The following is a 21,873-nucleotide window of genomic DNA, read 5'->3' on the forward strand; positions in this document are numbered from 1 at the left end:
AGAATGACCATGGAAAAGGTAAAGCTGCAACAAAGCTGCTAAGTGTGAGCTGGGCCAAATGACTTTCTGCAGCAAAGTGCACATCTATAGATGCACCAAAGCTGCCAGCAGGGGGCACTCCTGTATTGTGTTCCTCTTTTTGCTGCAGGTCTCACTTTTCTGGATTGAGGGTTGTACAGAGCAACCAATGGGACTTAGTGACAGAAGACCCAATGGCAGGCGGTGTAGAATATATAACAGCAATGTGCCCACAGACAGAAGCTGACACTGCAGGGATACTGGGCTGCTGTGCTACCCCCTAATCCTCCGCTGCTTCTTGGGGACTTCATGTGATGCACTCACTTGGAGATGAAATCAAAGGTTTCTCCAAAAACAGACTCAAGAAGCAATGTACGAGAGTGACAGCCTTATCCGGGAAGAGAATTATAGAGACTTGGAAAGGTTCTCTAGTGCAAGTGGTGGATGATCCGGATCAGCAGGATGGACCGGCCTGTGGCTATGTGCAGGACCTCCGCCTCGACCTGCAGATTGGGCTCGTCAAGCCGTGGCTTTTACTTGGTGAGTGGACGCACCGCACTTCTAGTATCTCCCTGTGACTTGTAATATGTTCTCCTTACTGTGTGTTATACAGGGCACAGAACTTCTAGGTGGCTGACTATTCTTAATAGTGGAGGTGCCGCAATCTTCTGCAGTAATTAGGATAAGGCCGGAGTCACACGACCATAAATTCTTTCATCTGAGAGAATCAGGTTGATTATGCTAATGACAATCTGACCATAGTTTGATCCAATTCTTTTCAGATGAGGAGAAGATGGAAAAAATGCTTCCATATTCTCCATTGCGTCAGTGTGTGAAAATCAGACTGCACTCAGATGTCATCCAAGTGCAGTCCGATGTTTTCCATGCACTCGCTGACTGGCATGACCGAGTGCAAATATCAGATCAAACTTGGACATGCTGCAGTTTTGTTTTTTTTTGGCTCAGTCTAAGGAAAAGAAATCGGACATGTGCACAGCACTATAGAATAACATTGGTCCGAGTGCGATCGGATGCTTTGTTAGATTACACTCGGACCGATAATACGATGGTGTGAGCGAGACCTGCTTTCTAATTTTGGAAAACTGTTGGCTGCAGTTTGTTTGAGTTTCCTGCTGTCTGTTATCGTCTGCAGCGCTGACATCACATGGACAGCTCTGCAGCCATTTAGTGAGATGAGCTGCTCTTGATGTCAGCTCGGTCAGAGCCGGTGAGCTCAGGTATTGTTTATAGTGCTGTCGGCATGTCATCAGTACTGCAAGCAATCACCCACCGGGAGTAGCTGTGGTGACTCAATGCTGGACCTGGGGAGGGTGAGTGAAGAAAATTCATTATATGTTGCATTTTTAATTAAAACAAACGGCAACCAGGGAACATTTTTTTTTCCTGAAACTGCAAAACCTTTTCAAATGGAGAACAAGCACTTGAGGTCATTTTTTTAGTGGTTGGCACAGGAGAACGTTCTTCCTACAAACTTCATCAGTAAGGCCTCTTTCACACCTCCATCTTTCATCACCCGTCGTAATGCGTCGTTTTGTGAAAAAAACGGATCCTGCGATTTTGCCCGCAGGATGCGTTTTTTTTTCTCATAGACTTGTATTAGCGATGGATTGTGACCAATGGCCTCACGTTTCATCCGTCGTGCACTGGATCCGTCGGAAAATTACTGTCCGTTGGGCGGAGAAAATGCACAGAGGAATGTTTTTTCTGCACGTCGGAGAATCGCTCAGCGACGGATCCTGCGCTGCCCGTCGTTGGCTATAATGGAAGCCTATGGGCGCAGGATCCATCGCTGACTGTGAAAAGCAGGAATCCAGCGACAGATGCCGTCTTTTCAAACTGAGCATGCGCGGAAGAATTTCCCTCTTGCTCGCTCTCTCTCTCTCTCTCTCTCTCTCTCTTTTTACTGTTGATGCTGCCTATGCAGCATCAATAGTAAAAAGATACAATGTTAAAAATAAAAAATAAAATAAAATATTCTCACCTTCCGGCATCCTGCGCAGCGTTACCGATGCTCCCGGCAGCTGGCGTTCCCAGTAATGCTTTGCGAAATGACCCGATTACGTCGCGGTCTCGCGAGACCGCTACATCATCAGAGGTCATTGTAATGCAAGGCATTACTGGGAACACCAGCTGCCGGGAGCATCGGTAACGCTGCGTGGGACGCCGGAAGGTGAGAATATTGCAATTTTTTTATTTTGTTTTTTAGTTTTAACATGGGTTGTGTTGTGTATGCGTTTTCGCCGTGGTAAACCGCTGCAAAGACGCATACACAACAGGTGCACATATCCTTGACTTGGTCCGTCAGAAAAACAGGCCCAGTGCACCCGTTTTTTACAATCAGCACAGGATCTGTCATTTCAACATTTTGACGGATCCTGTGCAGATTGTAAAAACGGAAGTGTGAAAGAAGCCTAACCCGCCACTTAAGAGGGAGGAGCAGCACCATGTTTAGCAAAATTTCTGTCTGTATTTTCATCATAGAGAAAGCGGCTTTCTTTCTTCATTTCTGTTTTTTTTTGGTCTACCTGCTGCTTGTGGATTGACCACAGGTTCTCAATGGGCTTGAGATCTAGGAAGTTTCCTGGCCATGGATTTCAATGCTTTCTTCGCCAAACCCCTCAGTTGTCACTTTTACCTTGTGACATGATCTCCATCATGCTTTGTTCATCACCAAATTGCTTTTGGATGGTTGGGAGAAGTTGCTTTTGGAGGATGTTTAGATAGATGCCATTCTATAGTCATGGCAGTGGTCTTAGGCAAAACTGAAAGTGAGACCCCTCCATGGTTGAAAAGCAACGCCACACATGAATTGTCTACTGTTGGCATGACAGGAGGATTCATGGCAGCGCTCACCTTTTCTTCTCTGGACATTCATTCTTCCGGATGTCCCAAATAATCTTGGCTTCATCAAAGGAAGTAACTTTACCCCCTGTCCTCTGTACTTCCTGCAGAATGTTAGTGTCATGACTCTGACAGGATGGTTCTGCCTCCATCCTGGTCAGGTCTGGGTTAATTTTAGTCCTCCTCTCTTTGGTTCTGGGGCGGCTATTTAATGTTGTTTGTTCCTGGGTTTGGTGTCGGTGATACTTCCGTATACTTGGTTTGTGGTTACTCGTCCGTAATCGTTGTGCCTCTGTGCTTGTGAGCTTTTGCTGTGTATGACCCAGTTTGTCCCCTGACGTTTGCCTCTGTATCCTGCTTTGTACTGCCCTGTCCTTCCTGGTTTTCTGGCCCCTTGGCTTGTCTCGGTTTACTCTTTGTCTTATCCTTAAGTACTACGCTCTCATCTGGTTTTTGACCCTCGGCTCTCCTTTGTCTGTTTATGTTCTGTGCCCTGTTCTCCGCGCTCCCAACTGCCTTCCCCGGCCGCACGCACGTTGACTCCACCGCCCTATTATCACATGACTGCTTTGTTCCAGGTCCTGCGCTCACTGCTTAGTCTCAGGTCCTGCGCTCACTGCTTAGTCTCAGGTCCTTGCGCACTGCGTGCCTTGTACCTCCTCTCCCTGCGCTTGTTCCCGTGCCCCCTGATAGCGCCCCCTAGGCTGCGCCAGTGACACCGTCGGTGTCATTACAGGTAGTCTGTCTTTGATGTTGTCCTTGGAGAGAACTTTGTTGCCCATCTCGACACTAGGCCACATCCAAAAGCCTTCGCCTCACTGTGCATGCAGATGCACTACTACCTGTTCAATCCCGTAGCTGAATCCTCTTTAGGAGGTGGTCATGGCACCCTCTGGACATTGTTGGACGTTGTGAAGCCTTCTTCACAGCATGGCTGAAATTCATTGGAAATGTGTTTTGTTTTTTTTTGTGATTGATTAATTAAACAATGACATTTTAATTCCTTTGATCAATTTCAAAACAATTTAGCGTTATTGAAAATTTCCACTAAAAAAGCTAAAGCAGCAAACTCGGTGACAACCCAAATTCTTTCCTCGACTGTAGTTGGGTGTGAAGTAGTATAACTTGTAACTTATTATGTATAAAATATTCTATTCTGTCCTATGCACTGATGTTTTACTCTTATTTTGCCAGGGTCGCAAGATGTTGCCCAGGACCATGATACACTGAAAAAGTACCAGGTAAAATAAATGTCCCCGATAGCAAGGTGAATGGTGAAGAAATGTAATGGGCATGGGGAATGAAACTTCATCTAAAGCCTTCTAGCTACACGTTTGGTGCTCTCATTTATTATTTAGGATGTCCTGTAGATAGACAATCTGCACTTTTTAAATGGTGAAGGATACAATTCAGGTAGATTTACTTCAACCAGACAATCATGTTTCATCCTTGCAACAAAGTTTTTCTGGGTTTAGTAAAAGGGAAAATTATCCCAAATAAATGGAGGCTTATTATTATAAGGAACTGGCAAGGCTACTGATATCAGATACCAATATTTTGTCATAAATGTAGCCTGCAGCACAAGTGGGAACAGATTTTCCATGTAGATTTATACACATACACAGATGTTGACATCAATGTGTCATAAGCAGGAAAAATGAGCAAACATATATCTGAGAAGGGCTAGATTGCGATGGCTGGATAACTGGGTCAGAGCATCTCCAAAACAGCAGGTCTTGTAGAGCGTTACCAGTATCCAGTAGTTAGGACATTCTAGAAGTGGTCCAAGAATGGACAAATATGAAGTGACATCATGGTCACAGGGGCCCAAATCTCATTAACCCATTACTTAAAATTTTTACAAGTACGGATTTTTCAGAAAAGGGCATCCCAATACAGTATTCAATTAAAAATGACAATGACATGATTTCCTATTTTGAAAACATTCATTTTACAAACACAACACAACAAATTGGACCTAATTATAAAAATTATAAAATCTTAGTTGCTAGAAGCTAAAGATTAGGCGTCCCAAAAAAAAGGACATTGGTAGATAATGGGTTAACGTGGGAAACAAAGGCTAGTCTTCTGGTCTGGTCCCATAGATTCCAGGTAGTTCTAACAGAGAGCTGGTAATAATTTTTATCTGAGTATTTCTGATCTCCTTTGACTTGATTTATGACCAAGATCACATCAAAGTTGAGTTAAACTTTGATGTTATCATAAATCGGATTCAAAGTGGTAAGAAAAAGATAGGTAAAGGTAGTCAAAACTGTCCCATCAGAATAAAGCCAAACGGGGGAACATTTTTAACATATATAAAGTTGTCTGTATCTAAAGTTCATCAAAAAGGTTTGTAGGACCCCGGTCCAGTGACCACGTCAGTGGTCTATCTTCAGTAATGTTATGGCCAGACTACTAATCGGAAGAAGTGCCGAGGATGCTGAAAGGTAGGGGAGGTTTGCAAGGCTCCGGTCCACTGGTATCAACATGGTGACTCAACAAGGGTCCTGTGAATCTTTTTGCTCAACTTTATCCTTTCATTTCAGAGCTTAGTTCCATGTGGTCTTTTCTGTCTAGGTCACACATATCTTGAATGTCGCATATGGAGTAGAAAATGTTTTTCCAGATGAATTCACCTATAAGAAACTTTCCATCCTTGATCTGCCAGAGACGGACCTATCGTCACATTTCCCGGAATGCTTTGCTTTCATAGAGGAGGCAAGGCTGCAGGTAGTCATTTTATTACGTAACATATCCTAGTACTTTTTAACATGATGTCTGTTTTTACTATCACAGATAGGAAAGCATGATCACACGAATGACTGCTCTAAAGTAAAGAGAATTTGTTACTTAGGATGGGTTCATATTTAGACAGTGCCCTCAGTGGAGCACTACATTGGGGTTTTGGATGTGCTTAACAAAGAGCATTGTATAAATGTGAACCCAGACTAAGGGTACTGTCACACAGTGGCACTTTTGTCGCTACGACGGTACGATCCGTGACGTTCCAGCGATATCCATACGATATCGCTGTGTCTGACACGCAGCAGCGATCAGGGACCCTGCTGAGAATCGTACGTCGTAGCAGATCGTTTGGAACTTTCTTTCGTCGCTGGATCTCCCGCTGTCATCGCTGGATCGTTGTGTGTGACAGCGATCCAGCGATGCGTTCGCTTGTAACCAGGGTAAACATCGGGTTACTAAGCGCAGGGCCGCGCTTAGTAACCCGATGTTTACCGTGGTTACCAGCGTAAAAGTAAAAAAAAAAAAACAGTACATACTCACATTCCGGTGTCTGTCCCCCGGCGTTCTGCTTCTCTGCACTGTGAGCGCCGGCCGGCCGGAAAGCGAGACGTCACCGCTGTGCTTTCCGGCTGGCACAGACACAGTGGAGAGAAGCAGAACGCCGGGGGACAGACACCGGAATGTGAGTATGTACTGTTTGTTTTTTTTTTACTTTTACGCTGGTAACCATGGTAAACATCGGGTTACTAAGCGCGGCCCTGCGCTTAGTAACCCGATGTTTACCCTGGTTACCCGGGGACTTCGGCATCGTTGGTCGCTGGAGAGCTGACTGTGTGACAGCTCCCCAGCGACCACACAACCACTTACCAACGATCACGGCCAGGTCGTATCGCTGGTCGTGATCGTTGGTAAATCGTATAGTGTGACAGTACCCTAAGGCTACTTTCACACTAGCGTTAACTGCATTCCGTCACAATGCGTCGTTTTGCCGAAAAAACGCATCCTGCAAAAGTGTTTGCAGGATGCGTTTTTTCACCATTGATTAACATTAAGCGACGCATTGTGACGGATTGCCACACGTCGCACCCGTCGTGCGACGGATGCGTCGTGCAGTGGCGGACCGTCGGGACCAAAAAACGCTACATGTAACGCTTTTTGCTCACGACGGTCCGCTCTTTCCGACCGCGCATGCGCGGCCGGAACTCCGCCCCCACCTCACAATGGGGCAGTGGATGCGCTGGAAAAATGCATCCGCTGCCCCCGTTGTGCGGCGGATACAACGCTAGCGTCGGGAACGTCGGCCCGACGCACAGCGACGGGCCGAGCCCGATGCTAGTGTGAAAGTAGCCTAAGTCATATCTCTTCATGTTAGGACTAGTGGCGAATGTGCTGGGATTAGGTGTTATCTGGGCATTGTCAGGTGCTAACCGAGTGTCTTCAGCTTGCTCAAATAATACGTTTGAGTCCCCGCGGCTGCATTTCTCGTGGATGTTCGACAGATGCAACACATGCAGCCAGGAGACATGCAGCTGCACACCGAATAATGCATGCTCAGATAACACCTTATCCCAGCACGTTCACTCATCACTTCGTAGGACAGCTATCGTGAACATTTGGGCACCATAGCACCCCCAGAATGACCCAAGGGCTATAAGTAAATGCACCTTGCATGTAAAACTGTTTACCATCGGGCTACCTCCACGGTGCTTTTCCTCAAAAATGTATTATAGAGCAAGTCTGCAAATCGGCTGTGAGTGATGCTGTTTTCTATACAGTGTGTACACGTGTTTGATCCATTCACTGGGCCTAGACAGAGACATATCTTGAAGCTCCTAGGTCTGTAACCGGTCTCCTTAATCTAGCATGTGCAGCTCATAATAATGGTGTCCTAAACTTCCTTTGGGCATCACAGCTTGGATGCAACTGCTATCTACGCCCCTGCTATACATATGCCCTAGGGCTTAGAATAATTTGATCGATGACCTAAAGGCAGCAATAGTCTTTAGATGAATGTCGGCTGAACCTGATTATTCGTCTCTTTTTTATAATACGGAACCATGCACGTCTGTCTTTTTTTTTTTTTTTCACAGAGTTGATCCGAGGACAAAATCGCAGCTCGTCCAAGTTGATCCAATATTTGGATTTCACTGGGCCATGCATGACAGACTGCAAGACTGTACTCGGATGACATCGGAGTGCAGTGTGATTTCTGCAGCCTCACACAATGGAGAAGATGGGCATTTTTTTGTCTCCATCTTCTCCTCAGTGTGCTCCAATACTCTCATTCGAGAACATCGGATCACACTGTGATCACATTCTGATTACAGTGTAATTTACATAATCTTCCCGATTCTATAGGATGAGAGAAACTACTGCAATTTTCACATATCCGAACCCAAACTTTTTTCAACCCAACAACATAAGAAAATGGAGCAAATGATTTTAAAGGATTATAATCTATGTAAATTATACTTTTTCATCAGACTAAATGATGCTGCTTTAACCACGGGTTGAATGTTTGCATATAGTATTCTCTGATGTGCTCCAGCATTTCAGGGGAAATATCACTGAGGATCCAGCAGGAGACTATAGGCACAGACAAGACTAATCCGACTCTGCCTTGGCCGGCTCCTACCAGAGCTGCAGCAGGTGATTGACAATTTTGTTCCTCTGTACACGTGAGGGAGAGACCTGTCAATCATCTGGAGCAGCTCTCTAAAGAGCCAGCTGGGGGCGGTACTGGACTAGTCTCATCGCTGGCTGTAGTCCCCATATCTTCTAACTATAATTTCTCTGAAATGCTGGAACGTTTTATAGAAAAATATACTTTTCTGCAGTCATGCAGCCAGGCTGCCTGCGACTAATGCTGCCTGTGGTTTGGGCAGCATGGATCATCTGACATGTTGACATGTGACTGGACCCCCATAGTTCTTCGCCCCTGTAGCCTGAGCTACTCACATACTTCATGTTCCTTCCCCCCCAGCTAGGTCTAGATCAATACAAATTAATTCACGTATTAACCTGACAGACAGCCGGTGCCTTCCACATGTAGCAGTGATCTGTGTCCCCCACTTTTATTCTTCGCAGGGGCTCAGTATTATGATCCTTAGTGGTTGAGGATCACAAATTACTCCAGCTAAGTAACAAACATAGGACAAGCTCTAGGGAGGTGGTAAACTGGACTGACCGCAAAACTGAACCTATCCAAACACACTAGAGGTAGCCGGTGAACGTGCCTAAAAAATCCTAGACGTCTCAAGCCAGCCTGAGGAACTAACTACCCCTAGAGAGAAAGAAAGACCTCTCTTGCCTCCAGAGAAATAATCCCCAAAGATATAGAAGCCCCCAACATGTAATAACGGTGAGGTAAGAGGAAGGCACATACACAGGGGTGAAAACAGATTCAGCAAATGAGGCCCACTAATACTAGATAACAGAAAATAGAAAAGGGGTCTGTGCGGTCAGTAAAAAACCCTTACAAAATATCCACACTGAGATTTCAAGAACCCCCGCACCAACTAACGGTGTGGGGGGAGAAACTCAGTCCCCTAGAGCAACCAGCAAGCGAGGAGATCACATTTTAGCAAGCTGGACAAGAAACATGATGAATGCTGATAATCAAAAAATGAACAAACAAAAACTTAGCTTGTCTTGGAGAGACTGGGAGCAAGGTAGTCACAAGGAATCTGAAGAGCACTGAATACATTGATAGCAGGCAAGGAACTGAGTATCCAGGTGAGCTAAATAGGAAACCAACCAAGGATAACGAACCAGCTGATGCAGCCAACCTGCAGAAAGACAACACTACACAGTACCGCTTGTGACCACTAGAGGGAGCCTAAAAATAGAGTTCACAACAGTACCCCCCCTTGAGGAGGGGTCACCGAACCCTCATCAAGACCCCCAGGGCGATCAGGATGAGCCGCGTGGAAGGCACGAACCAAATCGGCCGCATGAACATCAGAGGCGACAACCCAGGAATTATCCTCCTGACCATAGCCCTTCCACTTAACCAAATACTGAAGCCTCCGTCTAGAGATACGAGAATCCAAAATCTTCTCCACCACGTACTCCAATTCACCCTCGACCAGCACCGGAGCAGGAGGCTCAACAGAAGGAACCACAGGTACCACATACCTCCGCAACAAAGATCTATGGAACACATTATGAATGGCAAACGATGCTGGGAGATCCAAACGAAAAGACACCGGGTTAAGGATTTCCAAGATCTTATAAGGACCGATGAAGCGAGGCTTGAATTTAGGAGAGGAGACCTTCATAGGAACATACCGAGAAGACAGCCATACCAAATCCCCAACACGAAGTCGGGGACCCACACCGCGGCGGCGGTTGGCAAAGGGCTGAGCCATCTCCTGTGACAACCTCAAATTGTCCACCACATGGTTCCAAATCTGCTGCAACCTATCCACCACAGAATCTACCCCAGGACAGTCGGAAGACTCAACCTGACACGAGGATGGAAACCAGAATTGCAGAAAAAAAGGCGAAACCAAAGTAGCAGAACTAGCCCGATTATTAAGGGCAAACTCGGCCAATGGCAAAAAAGTCACCCAATCATCCTGATCAGCAAAAACAAAACATCTCAAATAAGTTTCCAACGTCTGATTAGTTCGCTCGGTTTGGCCATTAGTCTGAGGATGGAAGGCCGACGAAAAAGACAAATCAATGCCCATCTTAGCACAAAAAGTCCGCCAAAACCTGGACACAAACTGGGATCCTCTATCAGACACAATATTTTCAGGAATGCCGTGCAAGCGAACCACATTCTGAAAAAATAGAGGAACCAAATCGGAGGAGGAAGGCAACTTAGGCAAGGGCACCAAATGGACCATCTTGGAAAAACGATCACACACCACCCAGATGACAGACATTTTCTGAGATACTGGAAGATCCGTAATAAAATCCATGGAAATGTGCGTCCAAGGCCTTTTCGGGACAGGCAAAGGCAAAAGCAAACCGCTGGCACGAGAACAGCAAGGCTTAGCCCGAGCACAAATCCCACAAGACTGCACAAAGGAACGCACATTCCGCGACAAGGAAGGCCACCAGAAGGACCTAGCCACCAAATCTCTGGTACCAAAAATCCCAGGATGACCCGCCAACACAGAAGAATGAACCTCGGAAATAACTCTGCTGGTCCATCTATCCGGGACAAACAATCTCTTTGGTGGACAACGGTCAGGTCTATCCGCCTGAAATTTCTGCAGCACTCGTCGCAAATCTGGGGAAATGGCAGACAAAATCACTCCCTCTCTGAGAATACCAGCCGGCTCAGAAACTCCCGGAGAGTCAGGCACAAAACTCCTAGAAAGTGCATCAGCCTTCACGTTCTTCGAACCAGGCAGGTATGAGACCACGAAGTTGAAACGGGAGAAAAACAACAACCAACGAGCCTGTCTAGGATTCAGGCACTTGGCAGACTCGAGGTAAATCAGATTTTTGTGATCAGTCAAGACCACCACACGATGTTTAGCTCCTTCGAGCCAATGTCGCCACTCCTCAAATGCCCACTTCATAGCCAACAACTCCCGATTACCAACATCATAATTCCGCTCGGCAGGCGAAAATTTTCTTGAAAAGAAAGCACATGGCTTCATCACAGAGCCATCAGAGCTTCTCTGCGACAAAACAGCCCCTGCTCCAATCTCAGAAACATCAACCTCGACCTGGAAGGGGAGAGAGACATCTGGCTGACGTAAGACTGGAGCTGAAGAAAACCGGTGCTTCAGCTCCCGAAAGGCCTCCACTGCCGCAGGAGACCAATTAGTCACATCAGAACCCTTCTTGGTCAAATCCGTCAAAGGTTTAACCACGCTAGAAAAATTAGCGATGAAACGACGGTAAAAATTAGCAAAACCCAAGAACTTCTGAAGACTCTTAACAGACGTGGGCTGAGTCCAGTCATGAATAGCCTGGACCTTGACTGGGTCCATCTCCACAGTAGAAGGGGAAAAAATAAAACCCAAAAAGGAGACCTTCTGTACTCCGAAGAGGCATTTTGAGCCCTTCACAAATAAAGCATTAGCACGCAGGACCTGAAACACCATCCTGACCTGCTTCACATGGGACTCCCAATCATCAGAAAAGACCAAAATGTCATCCAGATAAACAATCATAAATTTATCCAGATATTCTCGGAAGATGTCATGCATGAAGGACTGAAACACAGAAGGAGCATTAGAGAGTCCAAAAGGCATCACCAAGTACTCAAAATGGCCTTCGGGCGTATTAAATGCTGTTTTCCATTCATCTCCCTGCTTAATGCGCACAAGGTTATACGCACCACGGAGATCTATCTTGGTGAACCAACTGGCACCCTTAATCCGAGCAAACAAATCAGACAATAATGGCAGAGGATACTGAAATTTGACTGTGATTTTATTCAGAAGACGGTAATCTATACAAGGTCTCAGAGAACCATCCTTCTTGGCCACAAAAAAGAATCCTGCACCAAGAGGGGAAGAGGATGGGCGAATATGTCCCTTCTCCAAAGACTCCTTTATATAACTCCGCATCGCGGCATGCTCTGGTATAGACAAATTAAAAAGTCGTCCCTTAGGGAATTTACTACCAGGAATTAAATTTATAGCACAGTCACAATCCCTATGAGGGGGCAGGGCACTGGACCTGGGCTCATCAAATACATCCTGGTAGTCAGACAAAAACTCAGGGACCTCAGAAGGAGTGGAAGAAGCAATAGACACCAACGGAGTATCGCCATGAATTCCCTGACAACCCCAACTTGACACAGACATAGCTTTCCAATCTAAAACTGGATTATGAGCCTGCAGCCATGGCAGACCCAAAACGACAACATCATGCAAATTATGCAAAACTAGAAAGCGAATCACCTCCTGATGTACGGGAGTCATGCACATGGTCATTTGCGTCCAATACTGAGGCTTATTCTCAGCCAATGGCGTAGCATCAATTCCCCTCAGAGGAATAGGAAATTCCAAAGGCTCCAGGACAAAACCACAGCGCCTGGCAAACGACAAATCCATCAGATACAGGGCAGCACCCGAATCCACAAAAGCCATAACCGGGTAAGACGACAAAGAACAAATCAAAGTAACAGACAAAATAAATTTAGGCTGTATAGTACCAATGGTGACAGGTTTAGCGATTTTCTTTAAGCGTTTAGAGCATGCTGAGATAACATGAGTAGAATCACCACAGTAAAGCACAACCCATTTTGACGTCTATGACTTTGTCGCTCAATTCTGGTCAGAGTTCGGTCACATTGCATAGACTCAGGTCTCTGTTCAGAAAATACCGTCAAAGGATGAGCAGATTTGCGCTCCCGCAAACGCCGATCAACCTGAATGGCTAAAGCCATAGAATCACTCAGACTTGTAGGGGTGGGAAACCCCACCATAACATTCTTAATGGCTTCAGAAAGACCTTCTCTGAAATTTGCAGCCAGGGCACACTCATTCCATTGAGTAAGCACCGACCATTTCCGAAATTTTTGACAATACACCTCTGCTTCATCCTGACCTTGAGAGATAGCCAGCAACGCTTTTTCTGCCTGATTCTCAAGATTAGGCTCCTCATAAAGCAGTCCAAGAGCCAGAAAAAATGCATCTACATTAAGCAATGCAGGATCTCCTGGCGCCAGAGAGAAGGCCCAATCTTGAGGGTCGCCACGCAACAAGGAGATAACAATTTTAACTTGCTGAGCGGAATCACCAGAGGAATGAGGTCTCAGAGATAGATCTAGGTTTATGAATTTTAAGAATAATTGTAAGTTATTTCTATCTCCAGAAAACAACTCAGGAATGGGTATCTTTGGTTCTGACATAGGGCTATGAATAACAAAATCCTGAATACTTTGCACCCGTGCAGTAAGATGATCCACACTAGAAGTCAGAGTCTGAATATTCATATCTGCAGCTGAGCTCAAAACCACCCAGAGTTCAAGGGGATGAAAGAAGCTAAACAGACTGCAGCAAAGGAAAAGCGGGAGGAAAAAAATAAATAAAATGTACTCAGGTCTTCTTTTTATCCCACTTCTGCGATGCATTAAACACTTTTTGGCCTGCTATACTGTTATGATCCTTAGTGGTTGAGGATCACAAATTACTCCAGCTAAGTAACAAACATAGGACAAGCTCTAGGGAGGTGGTAAACTGGACTGACCGCAAAACTGAACTTATCCAAACACACTAGAGGTAGCCGGTGAACGTGCCTAAAAAATCCTAGACGTCTCGAGCCAGCCTGAGGAACTAACTACCCCTAGAGAGAAAGAAAGACCTCTCTTGCCTCCAGAGAAATAATCCCCAAAGATATAGAAGCCCCCAACATGTAATAACGGTGAGGTAAGAGGAAGGCACATACACAGGGGAGAAAACAGATTCAGCAAATGAGGCCCACTAATACTAGATAGCAGAAAATAGAAAAGGGGTCTGTGCGGTCAGTAAAAAACCCTTACAAAATATCCACACTGAGATTTCAAGAACCCCCGCACCAACTAACGGTGTGGGGGGAGAAACTCAGTCCCCTAGAGCAACCAGCAAGCGAGGAGATCACATTTTAGCAAGCTGGACAAGAAACATGATGAATGCTGATAATCAAAAAATGAACAAACAAAAACTTAGCTTGTCTTGGAGAGACTGGGAGCAAGGTAGTCACAAGGAATCTGAAGAGCACTGAATACATTGATAGCAGGCAAGGAACTGAGTATCCAGGTGAGCTAAATAGGAAACCAACCAAGGATAACGAACCAGCTGATGCAGCCAACCTGCAGAAAGACAACACTACACAGTACCGCTTGTGACCACTAGAGGGAGCCTAAAAATAGAGTTCACAACAGCTCAGTCTCTTTCACTAGTCTGTCAAGACATCCCTGCTGAAAGGGGGTTGGAGGAAGCCATAAAGAAATGGAGCTGGTCTGTTTTGAGGGCTTTGTAGTCTTTCCCGACTCCAAAACTTGTATAGTTTATGTACGAGTGGCATGTGGTCTTTTGTCCCCACCATTTGTTCATGAGTGACTACAATCATGTGGCATATGTTGGTGCCATATAATGAGTGGAATATCAATGTATTAATTTACTGTTATGATCCTCAAGGGACTAGAGGTTGGGAGTATGGCTGACACTTGTGTATTCTTTCTTCTCAGCTTCTAACCCTCCAAAGACCTCTGAGTAATTCCAGGTATTCATTACCAAACATTACGGGTTCCCGGCTTTTTATTGGATTAACTTCTCATCAGATCTAATGTGGATTCTTTATCATAGATTACCATCTTGGGAGATTAGATTGCACTGCTCTTTGTTATGTGCGGTGTTCTCTTCCCCTGTGAAGAATACTTTACAGGACATCTGAATCCCACTTTGCATAATGACCTCACTCAGGTTACATACCACCGCTGACACGTAGAAGTTTTCCGTTTTGTATACATGTGTGGACACACCGAAAAGCCTTCAGTGATTCTATCACTCAGTACGTTGTGAAAGGGAACTTTCCAATTACAAAAGCTGTTATACAATTAACTCATGAATTCGTTACATAATGCATGAAACACTATTGCCTTAAGATCCCCACAAACATGACTTTAATAACTAAATTACTTATCATTTTCAAATTCCAAACGAATATGCATTAAATGTGTAATCGGCAGGTGTCCAACTGCTGAGAATTCCTCTAATCCTTGGTGTGTGTGTGTGTGTGGTTTTAGGAATTGCATTAGTCGTCAATGCACAATTTTGAAAAAAACTTTTAGGCTGTGTGCACACGTTCAGGATTTTTTGTGTTTTTCCGCGGTTTGCCGCTATAAAAACGTCGATAAAAGCGAAAAAAAACCCGCATACATTAAGTATCCTATTACTAGAATGCAATCTGCACTTTTTGTGCACATGTTGCGTTTTTTCCACAGCAGAATCGCATTCCAGAAAAAAACGCAGCATGTTCATTCTTTGTGCAGAATCGCGGGGATTCCGCACACATAGGAATGCATTGATCCACCTACTTTCCGCATGTGGCTATGCCCAACATGCGGGAAGTAAGCGGATCATGTGCGGTTGGTACCCAGGGTGGAGGAGAGGAGACTCTCCTCCAGGGACTGGGCACCATATACTTGTAAAAAAAGAAGAATTAAAATTAAAAATCGTGATATTCTCACCTTCCGGCGGCCCCGGCAGCCTTCCCGCTCCTTGCAATGCTCCAGTTCCCAGTAATACCTCGTGGCAATGACCTGTGATGATGTAGCGGTCTCGCATGATGCTACTTCATCTGGGGTCATTGCCACGAGGCATTACTGGGAACGGGAGCATCGCGAGGAGCGGGAAGGCTGCGGGGGCCGTCGGAAGGTGAGAATATCAAGATTTTTTATTTTAACATTAGATCTTTTACTATTGATGCTGCATAGGCTGCATCAATAGTAAAAAGTTGGTCACACTTGTCAAACACTATATTTGATAAGTGTGACCAACCTGTCAATCAGTTTTCCAAGGGATGCTACAGATCGCTTGTAAAACGCTAGCATTCTGCAAGCTAATTGCGCTTGTAAAACGCTAGTGTTTAGCGGGAAAACGCATGCCCATTCCGCATGCGTTTTACCCGCGGCAGGAGTTGCGGAATTGCCGTGGAAATTTCCGCGGCAATTCCGGATGTGTGCACATAGCCTAAAAAGTGAAGATTTGATTAGTATTTTGTGCCCCCCTGCCCCCCCAAAAAAAAAAAACCTCTCCAATGGTGCCAACTCCACAGTCACGTGCAGGGAACTAGAAATTTGTCAGTAGTCCAAAAAAGAACTACAGTGGCTCCCTAATCATAACTAGTACTGGTAGTTCATTCCAAGACTTACATGGCCTTTCACTCATCCAACCATCGTTCAATCACTGTATACAATTAGCATAGTTAACATATGGGGCCTAGTCATGTATAGGCCGGGTTTAAATAGCTGTGTTTCATGGTCTGTATATGGATCCAAATACCAAACTGATTTGCGCTATTTAAATGGTGCTGTCAGAGATTAACAGTGGCATTTACATAGTTAAACAGTGATGGCGGCTTGTGCAGATCACTTCTGTTACATGCAGATGCCAGCTATGTATTACAGCCAACCTCTGCCAAGTATGGAGAGGGCACAGCACCTGAGCCCATTCCATACATACACGGGTGCACAATGGGGTGACGAGCCTGACGAGACTCCAGAACACAATTAAATGTAAGGTGTAGAAAAAAAAGAACTAATGCTTACTGTCTCCTGTACGGTTCTGGCCGCCTGCATGGAGTGAATTGCAAAAAAATGTCAGTGATTCTCAGGGTGATCTGCTGTGAAGACACTGAGCTTGAACTGCGGTGACCTCATCATTGGCATTTTCCCACGGTCCTGAGGTCACCGCAGTTCAGCCTGGCTGGGAACCTCAATGATCTCACTGCTGGTCAATGGTGCTGCGCTCACACACGGTCCGTGGAAACACAATGACATGTACTCATTCATTTGAATTGGTCTACCTGTATAAGGCCGGTTTCACACGTCAGTGTCTCCAGTACGTGAGGTGACAGTTTCCTCACGTACCGGAGACACTGACACACGTAGACCCATTAAAAACAATGCATCTGTTCAGATGTCATTGATTTTTTGCGGACCGTGTCTCCGTGTGCCAAACACGGAGACATGTCAGTGTTCGTGGGAGCGCACGTATTACACGGACCCATTAAAGTCAATGGGTCCATGTAAAACACGTACCGCACACGGAAGTTCTCCGTGTGCAGTCCCTGTTCTGTGCAGGAGACAGCGCTACAGTAAGCGCTGCCCCCCCCCACATGGTGCTGAAGCCGCGATTCATATCTTCCCTGCAGCAGCGTTTACTGCATAGAAGATATGAATAATAGTGTTTAAAAGAAAGATCTATCTTTCTTTTAAACACTCATAGGGGTGGAGCCGCCTATTCATGACTGTAAATGAGCGGCCCCACGTGACCGCATACAGTAGAAGGTGCGGCCAGGACAGGACACTGCGAGGGAGGCGGGTGAGTATTTTCAGAACAGCGGGGGGGCACACGGGGTGGGGGGGGCGCACAGGGGGTGGGAGGGCGGGGGACAGATAGATCTTTCTTTTAAACACTATTATTCATATCTTCTATGCAGCAAACGCTGCTGCAGGGGAGATATGAATCGCGGATTCAGCACCAGATGCTGGTACGTGTGGTACCCAGCACGGTGCGTGTGGTACCCAGCGGGCACACGGGCGGCACACGTGTGCCGCACGCGTGCCACACTGATGTACACCAGAAACGTAGGGGGACACGGATAATTCTGGTACCGATTGTTTCCGGTACCGGAATTATCTGGACGTGTGAGACTGCCCTAAAGGCCCCGTCTCACTAAGCGATTTACCAACGATCACGACCAGCGATACGACCTGGCCGTGATCGTTGGTAAGTCGTTGTGTGGTCGCTGGGGAGCTGTCACACAGACAGCTCTCTCCAGCGACCAACGATCAGGGGAACGACTTCGGCATCGTTGAAACTGTCTTCAATGATGCCGAAGTCCCCCTGCAGCACCCGGGTAACCAGCGTAAACATCGGGTTACTAAGCGCAGGGCCGCGCTTAGTAACCCGATGTTTACCCTGGTTACCAAAAAAAACAAACAGTACATACTCGCCTTTCGGTGTCCAGGTCCCTTGCCGTCTGCTTCCTGCTCTGACTGAGATCCGGCCGTACAGTGAGAGCAGAGCGCAGCGGTGACGTCACTGCTGTGCTCTCACTTCTCACTGTACGGCCGGCAGTCAGTGAGAGCAGGAAGCAGACGGCAAGGGACCTGACGGACATCAGAAGGCGAGTATGTATTGTTTGGTTTTTTTTTTACATTTACGCTGGTAACCAGGGTAAACATCAGGTTACTAAGCGCGGCCCTGTGCTTAGTAACCCAATGTTTACCCTGGTTACCAGTGAAGACATCGCTGGATCGGTGTCACACACACCGATTCAGCGATGTCAGCGGGACCTCAACGACCAAAAAAAGGTCCAGGCCATTCCGACACGACCAGCGATCTCGCAGCAGGGGCCTGATCGCTGGTACGTGTCACACATAGCGAGATCACTATGGAGGTCGCTGTTGCGTCACAAAACTAGTGACTCAGCAGCGATCTCGCTAGCGATCTCGCTATGTGAGACGGGGCCTTTAGTCCCATCTGCTGGACTTTGTTCTTCTACTGTGGCCTTGCCTACTGAACTTTCTGCTTCTTCTTCTGTGCTACGTGTGAAAACTGTCACCACATGTACCAGACACACTGACATGTGAAAGAGCCCTATAGAGGGACTTGCTTCATGGAGGCACCATCAAGAAGAACACAGAGCCATGCAGGTGTCTGTAATATGATCGTAGGCAGCATGCATTTTGTGATACAGGCTCCTTGTACTCGAAGATGTGGACATGCATGTACCATTCATTGTTTTCATGCAACTTTTTTTTTTTTTACAGAATGGAGTGGTGCTAGTCCACTGTAATGCAGGAGTGTCCCGCGCACCAGCAATAGTCATTGGTTATTTGATGTACACGGAGAAGCTTAATTTTGCCAGAGCATTTTCAGTTGTAAAAAATGCAAGACCAGCGGTGTGTCCAAATCCCGGATTTATGGAACAGCTCCACAAGTATCAAGACTACTGTAAAAAACTAACAGATACTATCCATGAAAAAACAGATTGACTGACTTTAACTAACTCTTTGTGTTTGTGTCTTAATTGTTGTGTTGTTGTTTTTTTTTTTTAAATAAAGACGTGTGTTCTACAGGTTTTTGGAAAACCAGAGATCATGGTTTTTCTTTACCCAAAATAAGTGACTCACACAAACATATACAGTTTTCCCAAAAGTGATGCTAAAGCAGAAGCAGGACCTGCAATGGCCTTTTACCTCCTCACCCCCACACTAAACCAAAAAATCCACACACAAATGCAATGTCTAATTGTGATTTTAAAAATTAAATTTGGCATCATTATTGGCTGTGTACATACATTATCTCACAAAAGTGAGTACACCCTCACATTTTTGTAAATATTTCATTATATCTGTTCATGGGACACTTTGATACAATGTAAAGTAGTCAGTGGACAACTTGTACAACAGTGTAAATTTGGTGTGCCCACATGCTAGCTGTGCCCCCTTAATTTTTGCTCCCTGAGCTGACATTTTTACTGATACCATTTTGGGGCAGATACGATGTTTTAATCACATCTTATTGCATTTTATTCCAATGTTGTGCCGACATTTCTGGCATTTTGATATTTTTTTCTCGTTATGCTGTTTACCAATCGGATTAATTTATTTTATATTTTGATAGATTGGACTTTTCTGAACGCAGCGATACCAAAATATGTGTATTTTTGTTTTAATTGTTTTCATTTTAATGTAAAAAAAATGGGATGATTTGAATTTTTATTTATTTTTAGATTTTTAAAAACTTTGTCTTAATTTAGACTCACTTCAATAGTCCCCTGAGGAGACTAAATTGATCGTCGGATCACCTGTGCTATACATAACAGTGCTTCAGTATCAGGTGCGGGGAAAGATGTGGGTTTGGCGTGTGGACCACATCAAAGGCAGGAACGCTACCTTTGACGGAAATATACGTCAAAGGTCATGAAGGGGTTAAGGCCTTTACTGGTAGCCAAGCAGTGGAACCTTCGATTCTGCGATGGAGCAATGTCCTGTATAAAAATCATGGTTCTCTTGAAAGATGCAGACTTTCCTCGTCCAGTGATTGAAGAAAGTGTCTGCTAAAACTGGCAGGAGGTTTGGGAGTTGATTTTGTGTCCATCTTCAATTTGAAATGGTCCAACTAGCTCATAGCAGTACCCCACCTCCACCGTGCTGGCGTCTCAGTCGAAGTGGAGGTCTTTGCTCATTGAACCAGCCACGGGCCCATCCATCTGGTCTATGATGAGTCACTCTTATCTCTTCAGTTCATAAAACCTTCGAAAAATCTGTCTTCCGATATTTCTTGGCCCAGTCTTGTTTGTTCCAGTTCTATGTCTTGTTCAGTGGTGGTCGGTTTCAGCCTCCTAACCTCGGCCATGTCTCTGAGCACTGAACACCTTGTACTTTGCCCTTCATAGAACCTGCAGTTCTGGAATACGACAGCACTGGAGGATAATAGCATTTTGGTTGCTTCACGTTTGATTTATTTCAAATCTTTGGCAGATAATGTGAGTTTTTTGAGACCCTGTTTACTATTTGCAACAAAACTTGAGATGGTTCTGTAACTGCCCTAATAACTTCGCAATCTCAAGACTGCTGCATTCTTCTGTGACACTTGTAACAATCTTCAACATTTTTATGGCAGTTAATTCTTTTTTTGGTCATTTTTTCCTGAGGAAAACAAGCTGCCTAATGATTCTGCACTTTGATAAAGGGTGTTGTGTCCTGAGGCTATGTGCACACGTTGCTGAAGTGGCTGCTGATCCGCAGCGGATTTGACGCTGCAGATTCGCCGCAGTTTTCCATGCGTTGTACAGTAGCATGTAAACCTATGAAAACGAAATCCGCAGTGCCCATGCTGTGGAAAATACCGCGCAGAAACGCTGCGGTTTATTTTCCGCAGCATGTCAATTCTTCTTGTGACCTTGAGATTGTGGATATTTTTTAACAATTTTGGTTCTTAAGTCCCCAGCCTTGAAGAAGACAGTTATCTTCTCGTCTTTCTGTTCTCCATGCTTAGTATGCAACGCAGACACACAATGCATTGAGTCAACTGCTCCTCTTTTTACTTGCTTTCAGGTGTGATTTTCATATTGCCCACACCTGTTACTTGCCACAAATGAGTTTGTATGAGCATCACATGCTTGAAACGATGTTGTTCACCCACAATTTTGGAAATATGCCAACAATTTTGTCCGGCCCATTTTTGGGGGTTTGTGTGAAATTATGTCCAATTTGCCTTTCTTTCTAAGTTCTTTTTGTTGTTCCAATACACACACAGGAAATAAATGTGTATTTATCAGCCTGTGGCACCGCTGAGGTGTTATGGAAACCCAGATCGCCTCCATGCCACGCCGCATTGCTGCAGTAATTGATGCAAAAGGAGCCCCGACCAAGTATTCAGTGCATTTACTGACCCTACATTTCAGTAGGCCAACATTTCGGATTTTAAAATCATTTTTCAAGCTGGTGTTATAAAGTATTCTAATTTATTGAGATAAAGACTTTTGGGTTTTCGTTGGCTGTGAGCCATAATCATCAACATTAACAGAAATAAACAATTGAAATAGATCACTCTG

General features: G+C 45.3%; 1 protein-coding gene across 1 annotated transcript; it reads left to right on the top strand.

Annotated features, from left to right (window-relative positions):
* The first annotated feature begins 218 nt into the window (after positions 1–218).
* On the top strand, positions 219–19,405 carry DUSP19 (dual specificity phosphatase 19). The gene is made up of 4 exons (XM_077272576.1): positions 219–558; positions 4,075–4,121; positions 5,461–5,613; positions 19,082–19,405. The coding sequence occupies exons 1-4, from the start codon at positions 333–335 to the stop codon at positions 19,304–19,306; spliced, it is 651 nt and encodes a 216-aa protein (XP_077128691.1). The 5' UTR covers positions 219–332; the 3' UTR covers positions 19,307–19,405.
* Positions 19,406–21,873: the final 2,468 nt, after the last annotated feature.

The sequence above is a fragment of the Ranitomeya variabilis genome, chromosome 7 (assembly GCF_051348905.1).
Source record: "Ranitomeya variabilis isolate aRanVar5 chromosome 7, aRanVar5.hap1, whole genome shotgun sequence".
In the NCBI taxonomy this organism is placed as follows: Eukaryota; Metazoa; Chordata; class Amphibia; order Anura; family Dendrobatidae; genus Ranitomeya; species Ranitomeya variabilis.